We start from the raw sequence: 16,777 nt of genomic DNA on the forward strand, positions 1-16,777 counted from the left end.
TTGGGTGAGACTGTTTTTATTTATCTGTAAATCTGCTGCACAATCACCAGCCAGAGAGCTCCTCCGCCAGGGCCCTGATCAGTCCAGGCAGAATGTGGGGAGCAGTAGGGGCAGCAAGGCCCAGCAGGGCAAATGTTCAGGGCACAGCCTCCACACGGCCAGGAGCCTTACGCTGGTGAGCCGCGTGGCGGCTGGCAGGGATGCAAAGTGCATGTGTGGGGGCACTGAAAGAATGATGAGGGGCGAGTCATGTATGTGGAAAGAGGTGTATGCTTGCAGATGGGGGCTGGGGGAAGTGCTTGAGGCACTGGGCAAGGGGTGCTGGGGTGGATGGGGAGGGGTAGATGTCTGAGGATGAGGGAGGGGTGCTGGGGTGGATGGGGAAGGCGTTGGGGTGGGGCAAGGAGGGTGCGGGTGCAGCGTGAGGAGAGAAGCTAGAAGCAGACAATCCCGACTCCTGCTAGTAATGTCACACTCCCATGTAGCTGTTCTTGGAGAGGCTCAGCCCAGGGCTGCTGCTGGAGGCTGGGGCTGAGGAGCGCCCTGGGGGAGCCCTCAGCTTGTCACGGCCCTCCCAGAGGGGCGTGCTGCTCTCCTTGGGGGGCAGCTCGCTGATGTAGCAGAAGCTCTCACTGTAGTTAGGTTTAAAGCTCTCCATGATGTCCTTGGAGACTCCGGCCCATTCCTCCAAGAGAGCCAAATGCAGGTTAAAAGAGGCCCCCTGTAGCAGTCACTCCCCTGCCGCCCACACCTGGGCTTCCCCATGGCCCAGCCGAGGGGCCCCTCTCCCCTGGCTAGGGCACAGCCAGCGGCTGCTGGCGCTGAGGGTCACACTGTGCCTGTCCAGCAGGAGCGAGGCAGCACCTAACGTGCTCCTGGAGGCACCTGCAGGGAGCCAGGACGAGGTTGGCGGGCTGATGGGTGCAGCACCTTAGCGCTCGCCTAGACTGCAAAAAACCCTCCAACGGTGAGTCTGAGGCCAGGTCGACTGGCCTGGGCACGTGGGGCTCCAACTAGGGGGCTAAGCCCAGCAGTATCCGTTCTTGCTCGCCTGGAACCCGGGCTTCAAGCCTCCACTCACTGGGTTACGGAGCCTGAGCAGGAGCCCATAGCAGGAGCCCTGTGAGCTGTCAGGTGACCTGGCCTCTTGAGACTTGCAGTTGTGGTTCTTCCTCTGCAGTGTAGATGTACCCTGAGTCTCTGGGCCAAATTCGAGCCTGAGGTTGGGGCAGCCCTGGCTGCGCATGTGCCCAGGCTGACTCCCCTGGGCCAGCTGGATGGCCAGGACCCGGGCACAGGGACTGTCAGTGTGTCACGTTCTTATACGTGCTCTAGGTTAGCACTGCAGGCAGCAGCGCGGGGCAGACACAGGTGCGCTCCCCCGGGGGAGCTGAACCATCGCTAGAGGGAAACAGCCAGTCTGTCTGTGTCTGTCCCAGCTCGCCAGGGAGCAGGTGCCCCTATCTGTCTGTCCATCCCAAGGAGCAGGTCCCCGGCCCAGCTCAGCATATCAGCCCCTCCTGGCCCAGCCCAGCCCGTCGGCCCCTCCATGCCCAGCCCAGCCTGGCCCGTCCAGCCCCAGCCCAGCCCGGCAGCCCCTCTGTCCCCAGCCCAGCCCAGCCCGTCGGCCCCTCCGTCCCCCAGCTGAGCACTCTTACCGGGAAGTTCCCCTGGTGGGTGTTGAAGAGCTCTTCAAAGTTCTTGCTGGGGTTGGGGATTCTGGGCATGAGAATGACCCAGACTCTGCAGGATGGGAAAGGACTTGTTTAGTGAGGAAGGGCAGCCCCCGGAGCCTGGCTGTAGACACATGGGCTGGTTGGTGTCCTCTGACTCAGCCCTCCTGTCCTGTTCCCCGGGTGGGTCCTCCTGGCCCAACCCTGCTCCCACCCTCTCTCCCACCCACAGAGCTGACCCGGCGCTGGGGCTCACCCAGGTCTGGGTCACCGCTCTGCTCTGAGCCCCAGCAGCCTGCACCATGTGCTAGCAGCAGGCTTGGCTTCTCTGCCTTACAGGGCCATGCCTGTGCCCAGGGGCTGGGGGCTATTGGGGAGCAGCGGAACACTCACCTTTCCATTCGAATCAGCAGAATGAGAAGGACTAGGAAGAGCATCGAAGAGGCAGTGGGGAGAACCACGTGAATCCAGAACCATGGTGCCTGCTCCTCGGCCGCACCTGCAGGGCAGATGCACAGTGGGTGATGCCGACACACCACCAGTGTGGTCTGACTGTAGGGGGGACCGAGAGGCCATGGGGCTGTTCCTGGCTGGGAGCAGGCAGGAACCCCACACAGCTGGGAATGTGGGCAGAAATGAGCACTTGTCTAAACGTCAGGCTATGTCTGAATCTTACTGATTCTTTTTGTGTAACTTCTCTGGGAGACAGCCGTCCTATCCACCCCCGCCACACCCTCCCAGCCAGTCCCCCATGGCCTCAGGCCCTGATCACTGCAACTTCCCTCCCTCTGGCTTCAACAAACACAGTCCTGCCTCGCTCAGGTCCATTCAGAATGCAGCTGCAGAGCATTTTCCTACCGTGTTGCTTTGGCCACGTCACCCCTTTCTCTACATCTCACCTCGGGCTCCCCCTTCTCTAGCGCGGCAAATCACTGCCTGTCTCCTTTCAAGCCTTTGCAGAGTCTCTCTCTGCCTGCCTGTCATCTAGGGTTGCCAGGTGTCTAGTTTTCAACTGGAACACCTGGTCAAAAAGGGATCCTGGTGGCTCCGCTCGGCACTGCCGACTGTGCCATTAAAAGCCCAGTTGGTGGCACAGCAGTGGCCCAGGGCTAAGGGAGGCTTCCTACCTGCCCTGGCTCAATGTGGCTCCCGGAGGCTCCCCACACTGCCCCTCCCCCAAGTGGCTGCTCCGCAGCTCCCAATGGCTGGGAGCCGCAATCAGTGGGAGCTGCGGGGACGGCACCTGTGGGTGTGAGGACAGGGCGCGGAGCCTCCCTGGCCTTCCGTGTACTTAGGGGCCGCAGGGACCTGGCAGCCGCTTCCTGGGAGCCACGGTAAGTCTCACCAGGACCCCGAACCCTCTCCTGCACCCCGTAACACCCCAACTCCCTGCCCCAGCCCCCTTCACCCCAACCCTCTCATCCCTGGCCTCACCCCAGAGCCCGCATACCCAGCTGGAGCATACCCCGCCCCCAGCAGGGGCGGCAGGTTTGTATAATTTTTGGTGGTGCCCAAATGGCTCCAAGTCCCACCCCCCCCACAACACACCTGCTAAGGCTCTGGGAGGGAGTTTGGATGTGGGTGGGGCGCAGACTCCAGGAGGGAGTTTGGGTGCAGGGGGCAGGCTCTGGGCTGGGGCAGAGGGTTGGGGTGCAGGAGGGGACACGGGGCAGGCTCTGGAAGGGAGTTTGGGTGCTGGGTGCAGGCTCTGGGCTGGGGCAGGGGGTTGGGGTGCAGGAGGGGGTGTGGGGGGCAGGCTCTGGGAGGGAGTTTAGGTACGGGAGGGGGCTCTGGGCTGGCAGGGGGTTGGGGTGCAGGAGGGGTTGAGGGGGCGGCACTTACCTTGGGTGGCTCCTGAGAGCAACCTGCACATCCCTCTGGCAGCGTCTTGTAGCCTGAGAGGCTGAGGGTGGGGGGGCTCTCCGCACACCGCTGCTCACAGGCACCGCCCCTGCAGCTCCCATTGGCTGCAGTTCCTGGCCAATGGGAGCTGTGGAGTTGGCGCTCAGGGCAGGAGCAGTTCATGGAGACACCCCCCACCCCGGGGCCCCAGGGACATGCCGGCTGCTTCCGGGAGCAGTGCGGAGCGAGGGCGGGCAGGAAGCCGCCTTAGCCCCACTGCACTACCAGTGGTGATGGCGGCCGGGGACCCCTGGGCCCTTGTCAATCTCCCGGGGGTGGCTGGCAGGGACGGGACAGAGGTGGGGCCTGGGGGAGGGAAGGGGCGGGGCCATGGGGAAGGGATGTTAGGTTTTTTGGGTGATTAGAAAGTTGGCAACTCTACTCTCATCTCATTTGCTATCAAGCCGCCGATGCTGGCGCCACCAACCTGTGAGGCCAGCCTTCATTGTCCACTTGTCACATTTACAACCAAGCCCTTTGGCGCTTCCCCCCGGTGGCCCCTCTTGCTAGCAGGGCCTCCCCAAAAACAGCTGCAAAGCTCCAGCCTTATCCCCTTACAGATTCCTTTCCAGGGATGCCTACAGACTCCTCGGCAAGGCTGGCTGGTGGCCTGACATGCTGCCCAAGGCTGTCTTGGCGCTTGGCTCTGCTTGAAATGCTGCCGCTGCCCCACTGCCTACGCGGGTTCTCCTGTCGGCACTAGCAGGGCTGTCCCTAGGGGGGTGCGGGCCCGGGACAAATCAGCCTCCCACTCTCCTCCCCACTAGTCTCCTTGCCATCTGCCCGGTGTGCATCCCGCCCCCGTCTGCCCGCCTCCTCACCCCCTGCCTCCGCCCTCGCTTCCTGCCTGTCTGCCTGCCGCTCACCTCCCCGTTCGCCTCTTCACCCCGCTCGCCCTCCTGCCTCACCTCCCCACCTGAATATTGGAACAAATGGCGTTCTGATTGTACATCAGTCGGGACATGGGACAAAGGGCTAAATATTGGGACAGTCCTGATTTTATTGAAGCACGGGGCCCCCCAAAGCGTGGGGCCCAGGGCTGTTGACCCAATTCACCCTACCCAAGGGACAACTGTGGGCCCATGGAGTCGATGCTTATACACTATGCAACTACAAATAATAATAATAATAATAATTAACATCTCTCTTGTTGGGCCAAGGATGCCCCTTAGCAACAACCCAGGGCGGGGGACCAGCTGGGAAACCCTGGCCGCGAGAGGTGTCACCTACCCTGGTCTGTTACATTGTTGCCCCAGAACACTGGGACACTCCACTCGCTCCAGAGCTGGGTGGTGCCGCAGTACTGATTGATCTTGCTTTTCACGTAGAAGGTGTAATACTTCTCGTAGTCCACGCTAGGGAAGGAGAAGATCTTGCCACTGACCAAGTGCTCCTGGGGCAGAGACAGAAGGTCCCGTGCACGTGAGACAGGGTGGGCGGCTCGGCGCACAAGGAGATGCTCTGAGTGCCTGCTGTGAAATGTGGCCTGGCTTCCTCAAGGCTGGGCTCGCCACACGTGAGTGGAGAATGGAGCTCAGCCCTGCTACAGTCTCCCTCCCCTTTCCATGTCCACAAACTACAGGCTCAGCCCCTGTCCCCTGCTTGGCGTGGGCTCATGCCCATTCCCCGGTGCACCTGGCTTCAGCCAGCCATAGGCACAGCAAGGGCACAAGGAACCTCGTTCTGCCTATAAGTCCCAGCACCCGGAGCCTTGCAGGGACTGCGCTGCTCCCCAGGTCATGTGTGGCGTAGGGGGCTCTCAGCTGGCCCTCGGGCAGTGCTGTGCTTCCAGGTGGCTGAGGGGCTCCCAGAGAGAACGTGTTAGTGGTGGGTAGGAGGAGAATGGGCTGGGGCCTGCAGCCTGAGATGGAGCATTTGGGTCACGTGTAGGGTGCTTTAAAGCCAGAAGAATCCTGAGGTGCAGTGAAGCAGCAGCATTAACTTAGCCCCAGGCTGGCATGGCCCTTAGTCCCTTAGCCCATGGGGGATTGGGAAGGGCAGGGGACCAGTGAATGTGAGCCCTGGGGTAAAGGTGTCAGCGGATGACAGGCTGTGGCCCTTGGGGCCCCCCTCTGAGCTGTCCTGCCTTGGGTGGCCACAGGAGGGCCAGGCTGCTGGTTGCCATTACCGTCCAGCTGGTGTCCTGGTTGCTTTTGTATTTGACAGCATATTCCAAGCAGCGGGGCTTGAGGTACATGGAGTCCCAGGTCAGCTGCAGCTGGTTATTGCTTATGTTCTGGATGGTCAGGTTCACTGGTGGAGCGGGTTTCACTGCAACAGACAGACAGTACTCTGGCTTGGGGGGCGTCCCAGCACGCTGGATGTGGAGCAGGGCTAAGTGCTGCTGCAGTGCTGGCCAGTCCCGCTCCATTCCTGCTGCCTCAGCCCCATAGTCCCAGATCCCGTGAAGGGGCTGGGGGGGCAGCTGGGATGCCCCATGCCATGGACAGGGAGCCACTTCACTTGCATGGTTGTAGTCAACAGGTGCTCTTCACCCCCGCCAGGGCGCATGAGGCCTTGGCGCACTGAGGTGAATTTCTCTCAAGGTGGGACCTGCGCAGGGAGACACCGGCCCGGCTTTGCTGTTTGATGACTCTGTTTGCCAGCGCTCTGGGCTGGTCGGCACCCAGGAGTAGCACGCTGCAGGAGTAGCATGGCCAGCCCAGGCAGCTGGCCTGTGTGACGGAGAACAGAGAGGTGGCTGGCTCTTGTGTGGTGGGTGGGGCTGCCCTCAGGACCCCAGCAGACCCTTCCACGTGGGGCAGCAGAAAGGCCCTATGGTGGGGTATTCACCCCAGTGGTGCTGGAACTGGGGGGGCCAGGGCCCTCCCACTTTTTGAAAGTGGGGGGGGGTCTGGTCCATCCACTTTTCACCAGGGTGGACCCCACCCCCTGCCCCTCCTCTTTCCCCCAAGGCCACACCCCCTGGCCAGGCCAGCGTGGAACCCAGCCAGGGAGCCTGGGCAGCTGTGGAGAGCCACGGTGGACCCTCTACCTGCCCAGGGAGCGAGGAGGCTGAGAGCTGCCCCTGGCCCATGTCCCTGCCCCCCGGTTCCCCCACCCAGAGCAGGTTGAGGGCCTCACAACTGACCGCACAGCTTTTACCATGGCCAGGCTGCGTCCGCCAGAGCCAGGTCGGGGAGAGCCATGTGGGCAGCTGTGGGGAGCCTGGGTCGCTCCATCTGCACTCTGTGGGGGGCATAGGGGGCGGACAGGGGCTGCTCTTGGCCCACCCCAGGGGTGGGGCCTCAGGGGGAGGGGCTGGGGGCCCCTCTTTTGGGAGAGCTCCGGTGCCCTTGGTTCACCCCACACCAGCCCCGCAGGGCTAAACTAGCTCAGAAGGAGCTAATTAACTTGGGAGGCTGCACCCTGGGGGAGGGAGACTGAGGCTTGGCTGCCGAGTACTGATTGATGGTGGATCCCATCTGGCAGAGTGTGGGGGGCTGGTATAAAGCTCGGACGTGAGAGCCAAAGGGGCTGTAGCCACTCTCTAGGCCTCCTCTGAGGAGAGGAGGAAACCCAATGTGGGGAGCAGAAGCCTGGGAACCTGACCCTGAGGGACAGGGTTACCCCGAGGGCTGGTGAAGGAAGCCTGAGGAGGTCAGAGTGGGACGAGGCCCAGGGATATGGCAGCACAGGGAGAGATGATGCAGACCGTGGCTACTGGTTGTAAGGTCCCTACTAACTACTGGGAAGTGGCACAATCTTGAACTGGGAAGACTGCCTGGAATGGCACCCAGACACTGGCCCAGTGCGCCTTCGTTACCCTGAAGGGCAAACTGTAGTGACTTGGCTGGAGGGCCAAGCCACAAAGAGGAAGCACTACGACTTCAGAGAGCAAGAGGGGCTGTAGTGTGAGTGACCACAGGAAGGGGGCATCAGATGGGGCAGAGCTAATCTCTGGGTGCAGCCACAAGGGGGTGCCCCAGCAGAGAGTAGAAGACCCATTACAGGCCCTTACTGGTTCTTTTCCAGGGAACATTTAGAAGTGCCAGGTGATGGGATTCAGAGGGGCTCGATCGGAAAACCGCTGTCTCTAACTAGTCGATTTCCCAAATTCCAGCTGATGCTAGCCCTTTCAGGGCACCAGGACATTTCAGTGAGCGATGCTGACACTCATCAGCAACAGCCTACTTTCCGTACCCTAATTCAATATCTTTGTAAAGTCCTCAGGCATCAGAACGGGGAGGGGGCTGGCCAGTTCCTGTGTCTCTCACCCCACCTGGGTCCCTGGCGCCCTGTGAAACCTCAGGGCGTTGGCATCTTTGTGGGGAAGTTGGGCAAGGGAGTGGTACCCGAGTTCATAATGTGAACCCTTCTCCTTTGCTGAGAAACAGCTGCTGCTCCGTAATCATCAAACATGACTTGACCCAGGAGATGCCATTGGGACTGAGGGACAACAGTGCCTCCTAATGAAGCAAGACTTTTTGGAATAACGCAAACCTGTTATTTCTCTCCTCCCTGTCATCCCACTGGCCCCCAAGAAGTGTGTGGCCGATAGTGACAGCCTCCCTTCACCTCTTCTGCGGCCGTTGGACTGGGACCATAAAGCGGGGGAGGGAGCGTCCTGTATGGAGCTTCTGCACCAGCATGAACCATGGGTGTCAGCTCACTGGTGCAGCTGGAGCTGTGCTCTTCCATACCTAGGTCCTGCAGCTTCATGCCTTTGGTGGGGATGATGAGGCTCCTGCCCCCATGGCTGGCGTTGACGTGGATGTAGAAGGGGCGGAACTGGATGATCTCACTGTGGTTGAACCAGCAGCCTGTGTTGATGCCCTCCTCCTGGAGGTAGTGCTTGCATTCCTCAACTGGCATGTGGTTTTCACTCCTAATGCACAGAGCGGGTTACGGGTAGAGCTCAGAAATCAAGGACAGCAGAAAACTGCAAAGCTGGGGTCCTTGGTCCTTATAGATGCTGCCCTCAGCTCTGCTTTTTGAATGATCTCTGCTGTGCACCCCAGCCCTTGTGCTGGGTGCAGTGCACCTCTTCTCTCAGGACTTCCCCATGCTTGGGGAGGGCTCTGAATGCACCTTCTGCTCTGGGCTTGGTTCTGAGGCTGAGGAGCAGGTTTGGCACTGTTTGACAAGCGCTGGTGCGATTCTGAATCACCCAATGGGGAATTCACTGGCTCTATTTAGACTGGAGGCTGGGCTGAGGTGCAGACCCCAGCCTTTCCAGGTATTTGGGGCTCCAAGGGTGGTGTCACAGAAGACATAAAGTGCCCATGAGAGAAGCCTGTTCCCCATTGGGTGCCACTAGCAGCATGGCCCCGCGTGTCAGGCAGGGAGGGCTCAGTCCTGGGATGGCATGAAACAAGCACTCTCCAGGTTTCCCGAAGCTGCCAGGCTGGCCTCTTAGGGGTTCTGCTGTGGCAGTGCCCTAGCTCCCTGAGCCTCAGAATCTGGCTCTTAGGGACCCTCCCTGGTGGGATCAGGGACTCTGTGAGAAGTGCCAAGAGCAGGAGAGCTCTGCTCTTCACTCCCCATAGCCCGCGGGCACCACCCGCAGCGTGCCCTCTTGCCTACAGGCCCCATCTCAGCCACTCCCTCTTGCGTTCTAGCGCCACAGGACTGCCAGGCAGAGCCATTCCCCCCACCTCCAGCCTCACTGGTGGCAGGAGTGGGAAACTTTCCCACTGCTTCCAGGTCTGCATTAAGCCTGGGCACAAAGACTGCCCCATAAAGCATAACAAGGTACTTGAGCACCGCCAGGGAACCCATCACACTTCCTGGAGGATGGCTACTGGCCTTGCACTTGTCTGCTTGGGTCATGCTAACATGGAACACAACCCGCAGGATGAGGTAAGAGTAGCCCAGCCCCAAAGAAGAGTCACCTACCTTGGGGGAATGTACCAGTAATAGAGTGAGTAATTGGCTGTCAGTGTTGCTTTGCTGCCCCACATACAGGTCAGGTACTGATCGTTGAAGACTATGCACTCCACGCCTACAAGGGGAAGCACATTTTGTGATTGAGTGCCCTGCTCAATTCAGCTGCAGAATCAGGACTAACCCCAGGAGCCCTGACTTCCAATCCCTGCTCTGCCCACTAGCCCACACTTTAAAGGAAGTGTACCGCAAAGCCAGCACTGTGTGAGAGGAGCACACGAATGGCTGACCCACCAGGGAGGAGGATTCTTGAGGCGGGGTGGGGGTTTCAGACTGCAGCATGTACATACATTCTGTGGTCGAGGCACGTGGGGAGCATGTGCTACAGAGGAGGCTCAAGTTCCTGCCTTTCTAACCCACAGAAGAGGATTTATGTTAATTTTTCAGATAAATTGGCTCACGGCTTTGGGGTTATGTGTGCATCCAGAATGCCCTTCTCCCATACGTTGTGCTTGGATAATGACTGAAGACAGAAATGCCAAACTTGTCTGGGTTTGTAGGTGTTGGTGCATTTGTAGGAATAAGTTAAATTGGAAGAACATTGTGTAAAGAGTTTTTAAATGATGAGCAGTTATCGTGAGCCAGTTCACACCTGCACTTAGCATTTTGCTATCTGGGATCAGTCTAAGATGCTGGAACGGTGCAGAAGATTGGGGACCCCTGCTCAGTTTGGGCTTTCTTGATTTCCCATCTGAGGCCCCCATATCAGAGCTGTAAAGCTTTCCGTTCTGTTCAGGTTCTTATCCTGCCCTCCTCCTCTGCCTTCCGGTGCATTAAGTCATTCAACTGACATCTGCTGCATGCGGCATGTTCTTTCTCCCTTTCACTCTTAGCAGGAAATCGCATAGGGATTTGGAGAAAAAAAAAATAAAAGCATTAGTTGACACATACATGGTGTTCTGGGTCTGTACTAACAAAGGCAGGCTAGAGAAATGTGCCAGGCACTCGGAACAGAATGTGGTGAGGTCAGTGCTAGTTTTTAGTTCCTGGGGGAGTTCATGCCACAGACAGGGACTTTATTCTGGTGGTGAACAGTTTTCCTGCATCAGAAGAGCAGAGCTGCCAACGAGTCCATGGCCCAGAACTTTTTGCTCCTGGAACTTTAGATATCCTGCATCCAGGGCCTTGAGCGCAGTGAAGATCTGGTCCAAGATCTTGAACTCAACTCTATGTTCTATAGGAAGCCAACACAGGGAGAGGAGGACAGGTGTGACATGCTCCTGATAGCCTGTGTTGCTGAGACGCACTGCAGCATTTGGCACTGATTGGAGTTTTCTGGGGGCTGAGAACTTTGTGCCCAAGTGTCTGAGTGATGGGGGAGTTTGAGATGATCTGGTGTTTGAGAGATGGAGATGGCAGAGGCATGTACTGTCACTGCTGGATTTGAGATGACCAGAGTTGGGTTCTGCTTTCAGACAATTGGACAGATTACAAAAACAGGTCAATAGCACTGAGATCCCCCAACTTCACCTACCTTGGGAAACTCTTGGGGCAAGTTCGAGCCAAAGCTCTACAACACATTTTGAGTTTAGAGAGAAAAGGAAATGAAAAATGTTTCGGTTGCAAAAAAGAGATTCTCAGAAATGGCTTCTCTTGTGAATGGGGCACTGGCTGCGGGCCACGTCAGTGCACAGCCAGGTCTGAACTAGTTCCAACCTCCCCAGACCAGGAGAACAATGGTTTTACAAGAAGAAATAACCCACCACACACAGTCTCTGGTGGGAAGGGCAAGCAGGTCTGAGACATCTAAAAACAGGACACGGCACAGCAGATTGTAAGCAGCAACCTCCCCTCTGCCTGCACTGCGCATGGCTCATTCGCTTTGGAATGAAAGCCCTTGCCCACTGGCCGCTCTCCTTCTTGGCATCCTGTCCTGGCCCTGTGGTCAGGTCCTGTGGCCTGGTCCTGCCTCTGCCTGCCCTCAGTAAGGCGGGGTTAGCCTGCTTCTCTGGGGAGTCACTGGCCCAGGGCACACGTATGTGGAAGGGCCTGCTGCTTCTCTTGCTCTCCCAGAGCCCTTTATGCACAAGTTGGTGGGCTGTGTACTGGCTGCCAGCAGTCGTGCAGCAACTCCCCAGCCAAGGATGGAGAAGGGTGGCTCCGAATCGTGGCGCAATGGGCCAGGTGTTACTGTGCTCGCTGCAAGACACCAAGGGCAGAGGAAAGGAGTCTCCTCAGCCCAGCAGCCTGGCTTGCCGCAGGCAGGGCCTGACTAAGGCAGAGGCACTAAAAGCCCAAGTCATGGGCCCAGCTCCTGGTGTCATTTGACAAGACCAGAATCTCAGCTTTCATTTAAAAAATAAACTTTGCAAGCTCCCCTGGATGTAAAGAAAAGCTTGAACATGTAACCGGAGTGTAACTGACTCGTGCCTGAGTCTGCAAAGAGTCTGCACCAACAGCCCCAAGGGGGGTGAATTCCAAAACCTGCTGCCACTCCAAGGCTTGGGGTGGGGCTATTGGGCTCCTTGTGGCATGTGCCTAAGGCTCTACCTTGCCTGCCATGGCTCCTGGGCCCATGAGGAGGTGGTATGGCTGGGCAGGGATCTGGGAAAGAGGCTGTGCTGGAGAATCCCCAGGGCATTATGCTGTTTCACTGTGACCTGGCCTTTAGCTGCTGCCGGTTAGTACCTGTGCAGTGAGAGCTTGTTACTCGATGGAATTGTCTGTGGGGTGAGTAACACCCCCCCAGGAACCTGCTGCTCAGCCCTGCACAGCACACACCCCTGTGGCTTCCATCCATGTGACCAAGGCTCAGAATGTTGCTGTTTACTAGTGTCTTGCGGCCTGAAAGCCCCATGCTATCCCCCTCCCCGCTGCTATGGGGCCACATGGATGCTGGGTCTCCTCAGCAGAGGGTGCTGTGCCCAGCGTGGGAAGAGCCAGTTCTCCAGTGACAGGTAAATACAGCTGTTAAATCCCTCACCCTGCTGCTTCTTCCCCTTCCTGCTTTGCCCCCTGCTACCATCTGCTGAAACTTTCCACTGGTTCCTCCTCCTTTGCAAACCCAATGGCAGAGGCAGTGCCACCCCCTCCCCCAGGCCAAGCGCCCAGCCGCCTGAATGGCCCTTTCCTGCCAGGCTCTGGCTGAACCCTGGGTCTGTGGATGACACTCGGCAGTAGGGGAGCTGGGGCCTGGAAAGTCCCTGCTGAGCCTGCAGGCAGGGCTGTGGTGAGCATCACTTTGTAAACAGCCACAGGACGGAGGCTGGCCAGCTCTGGGTGGCTGTGGTCAGTCAGCAAAGAGGAAGCAGGGCAGCAAAGTAGGCCATGCCCCTGAGCTGGGGCTTCTGAGCCTAACCTTGTCAGAGCTACCCAGCCACCCAGGGCAGGGCCTACAGGGAGTGCGACAGCTGCATTTCAGCCTCTGCGGACAGACTCCTGGGTGTGCCTCAGGGCTGGGCTCTGTGGGGCTACTGGTCAATGCTTCGGAGGCTCTTCCTGGGGTACAGGACACAGCACATCCCTTACAGCAGGGGGTCTCAACCACGGTACACAGAGCTCTGCCGGGGGTACATCAATTCAGCTACATCATTACCTAGTTTTACCACAGACTACATAGAAAGCACTAGTGAAGTCAGTACAAATTAACATTTCACACAATGACCTGTTTGTACTGCTCTATGCTACACACTGAAATGTAAGTACAAGTTTTATATCCCAATTGATGTATTCTATAATTATAGGGTAAAAGCGAGAAAGTAGCAATCTTTCAGTAATACTGTGGTGTGACACTTGGTAATTTATGTCTGATTTTATAAGCAGGTAGTTTTTAAGTGAGGTGAAACTTGGGGTACACAAGACAGATCCGACTCCTGAAAGGGGCACAGCAGCCTGGGAAGGTTGAGAGCCACTGCCTTAAGAGCAGGAGGGGTAGCTGTCCTGCATGCCATGTCCCCTTAGGTCAGGCCCATAGCTGGGAGAGAGAGCCATGCCCTATATGGGTGAAGCAGGGGGCTATGTGTAGCCATTCTTCCATTATTTTACACACCATTAGCTGCTAAGGGATGAGAGGAGCCATACAACTGATGCAGCACACTGCTCACTACAAGTAGCTGCTCTGGAGTATCCCTGGTTAAAAGGGCTGTGCTAATTAGTGGATTGGGATGGGCTGAGGAGAGCCCCCCAGGCTAATTAGCCCATTAACCAAGCGGTAGAAAAGGCACAGGAAGACGTGCACAGGGGGACAGAGAGAAGCAGGCTTTTCAGAGTCAGACTCAGGTGCAATCTTCCCCCAGGGAAAATACCATCCCCCATCCTTGGCTGAAAGAATTAACGATTGTATGATATTGTATGATATTGTACATACAGAGCAGCATGACTTTGTGCAGGTGGGAAGGAGAACATGGTGAAATAAACCATGAGGTGCTTGGCTAGAAGAAGGTCTCTGAGCAGTGACAAGAGATGGGAGTGGGACACTCCCACCCCCCTCCCACTTGGAGGTTTGGCTGGGATCTGTATCCAGTGGGGGAGTTTGGCAGCCTGGACCATGGAGGGGACCCTGCAGTGGCTGGTGAAACAGCAAGGGGAGCTGTAGAAGGCTCTGCCAAGTCTCCAGCAATCCCATCCTCTGGACTGGCAGCCCTTGCCTGGCTGGATGAGCAGCAAAAGAGCCTGCAGGACTTACTGAGAGACCCAGCCAAGGCACAGCATCTGCTTCCACAGCCGCTGGTGAGTCCTGCGGTGGGAGATGGCCACCAGACATACAGCCTAGGACTGTGTAGGATGGACCAATGAATTACTGGGCAACTTAGAGAGGGCAGCTATGGGTGCCGGTTGGGATGGGGACCTGGGCCCGAAGGCTGACCCCTCTCTGTGCAGGAAAGCCCCCGTGGCCTGTATGGCTCTGAGGAGCAGGCCAGGAATTATGAGGCGGTTCAGGCCACCATCTTGGATCAGGTGGATCTGTCCACTGAACAGTACCACCAAAGGTTCTGATCCACAAGGTGGGTGGGGGTTTGCGGCCCCAGTCCTTGGTCCAAAGGTTTATGGACTGGGCCACCTGCTTGTTGAACCCAAGACACCCAAACAGTGAGGAAGATAATGGACACACTGAACAATTCCTCTATGGCCTCCCCAAGAAAATACAGGTGTGGGTCAGCTGGCATCAACCAGCTTCTGTGGCTCCAGACATGAAACTGTGGAGGAATTTGCAAAGGCAGATCTCCCCAGGAGAGGACCGACCTGATGGGATGGGTGTTTGGGAGGAAGACCAGATCATCTCCAGCTGGAAAGGAGATAGAAAGGAAGAATCCAGAGGAGCTCTAGCTGGGGCGTGTCCATTTCATGTTACCAGTGCGGGTGACTGGGACTCATAAAAAAAGATTGCCAGTACGTGGAATGCTGTTTTCCCAAGTCTCATGTCTGGGCCAGGACTGGAGGGAAGGAAAAGGGAAAGAAACTGTCCTCCATTTCAGTAATGTAGATGCAGCCTCAGCTTGCGTTCTGGTCTGGTGGGAGCTGCTGAAACCCGACTGGATAAGTATAAACCTAGCATGTGCTGATGGAGGTGAGAAATGTTGTTCTCTAGGAGTGGTGCCTCTGAAGGTCTGGGGGAGGTTATATTGGAAACAGGTGGGGTAATGGAAGGGCTGCCCTGCCGTGTTGGGTACCGACTGGAGCCCCTTCTCCATCGGAAAACACGCGGGTGTCGGGGTCCCCAGACTGGGGAAGAGGAATCCCAAGGAGGGAAAAATTAAACCTGAAGGGGGAAAAAAAGAATAAACCAGAGGAGGAAGGAGAGGAACCCATTAGGCAACAGAGCCTAACTCACAATGAAAGAGAAGAAAGCCCTTAACAGAGGCCAAGGGACCTATGGGGCCCCCACAACAGAGCCAGAGGGATGCAGACCAGGGATGAGTTGGAGGTTAGGGGGGGCCAGAGAGCCTGAACAAACAGAGGGATGGGGGAATGACCCTCGATCAACCAGCAGACCCAAAGGTGGAGAAAGAGAGAGCAGACCCCCAGGATGCCCATGGTGCAAAGACTTGTGGGCTGAAACTGAGCTGGGGTATGAGTGAGCCTCCCAAGGGGGCCCTAGATGATTACCCAGGGACAGAGGGAAACCTCTGAGGTTAGTTTTGTGGAGCGAAAACTAAAATCGCTCTAGCAGTGGGGGTGCAGGCAGTGGCTCAGGCCAGCTAGCCGAGTCCAAGGCTGCCCGACTCCAGGTCCCAGACCATGCTGCCATGTGCACGCTGCTATTTTTCACATGCTAGCTCAAGCAGAGCTAGTGTGCGTCCGGCTGCTTGGGCTGGGGCTCGCTCCCAGCTGCAGGGCGGACACACCCTTAGGAACCAGCCCAAGAAGAGCAGAGCTGCTGAATGGATCGATGGGCCCAGACTTTGCTCACTGGCCCAAGGCAGCAGCATGGCTTGGGCCTCTCCCAATCTGCATCTGTCCCTGTTGCCTAGCCCCACCAGGGGCACTGCATGCTGGGACTGGTCATCTCTCTGGGCTTGGTCTGTAGTAAAAGTGGAAATGGTTGCAATGATCGTATAAATGTGGTGTGGCTTTCAACTCTCGACTAAGCGCCAGCTGCTGCCTCTGGCACAGCTGGGCAAAGTCGAGTGCCCACCACGTAGGCAGGAACTGCAGTCCCAGGGTGGGGAGAGACAAGCAGCTCTCTCGGGGGACCCCCCCAAAATGCCAAGGATGGCTCAGGGACAGAACCCAGCTTCTTGCCTCCACTGTCAGCACAAGACAAATGCAGGCTGCTGCTGGTGGTACTGATGTTAGAATAGCAGCTGGCTGATCAGGATGGCTGTACAGCTAGTGTCGGATCTGCCCCTGCCCCCCTCAGGCTGACCCGCTGTCCTGGGCGCTGTACAAACACTGCTAGCTACGGTGCCTGCCCCGAAGGCCTTACAGCGTAACAGGCTGTGAGAGGGGAATGTCCCTCTCAATGGGGGGGGGGGGCGAGGGTGACCAGCCCAGACCATGTGCTCACATGTTAAGTGCTACTGGCCCTGAGCTAAGAGGGCAGCCAGGGTAACTGAATTTAGCTGACAGTTTCCCACTTCAGGCACTGCCAGCTGGAAAGGGGGCAGGGGAAATGGTTTCTATTACAATGGGACAGATTTATCTGCACGGGAAACAAACCCCCAATTCTGCAGAGCTCTCCAAACCGCCCTTCAGTAGCCCATGCCAGCCCTGCCTGCCTTAGAGACTGTTAGCTATTTCTGAGCCTCAGATATGGGGTAGATGCCGCCTTCACACTCCAAGGCATGGTCCCTGCCAGGGAGAGGCTGCACTCTAGCATGAGCCTGAAGGACGAGGGGGAGATGACAGGCCACCAGGAAGGCAGTAAAGTGGGGCAC

General features: G+C 57.6%; 1 protein-coding gene across 2 annotated transcripts in view; it reads right to left on the reverse strand.

Annotated features, from left to right (window-relative positions):
• Positions 1 to 16,777, reverse strand: part of IL2RG (interleukin 2 receptor subunit gamma) — a 27,414-nt gene continuing 10,637 nt past the window's right edge. The window contains exons 2-8 of one of the 2 annotated variants that reach the window (XM_038415821.1): positions 9,414 to 9,519; positions 8,219 to 8,403; positions 5,704 to 5,846; positions 4,806 to 4,968; positions 2,067 to 2,172; positions 1,659 to 1,743; positions 1 to 685 (exon numbers count right to left, since the gene is read on the reverse strand). In XM_038415821.1, the coding sequence (XP_038271749.1) occupies positions 470 to 685; positions 1,659 to 1,743; positions 2,067 to 2,172; positions 4,806 to 4,968; positions 5,704 to 5,846; positions 8,219 to 8,403; positions 9,414 to 9,519 (1,004 nt within the window). In that variant the 3' untranslated portion in view covers positions 1 to 469. Of the gene's footprint in view, positions 686 to 1,658; positions 1,744 to 2,066; positions 2,291 to 4,805; positions 4,969 to 5,703; positions 5,847 to 8,218; positions 8,404 to 9,413; positions 9,520 to 16,777 lie in introns of both variants that reach the window. The other variant, XM_043492961.1, reaches the window with a different exon arrangement.

This window comes from Dermochelys coriacea, chromosome 9 (assembly GCF_009764565.3).
Source record: "Dermochelys coriacea isolate rDerCor1 chromosome 9, rDerCor1.pri.v4, whole genome shotgun sequence".
Taxonomy (NCBI): domain Eukaryota; kingdom Metazoa; phylum Chordata; order Testudines; family Dermochelyidae; genus Dermochelys; species Dermochelys coriacea.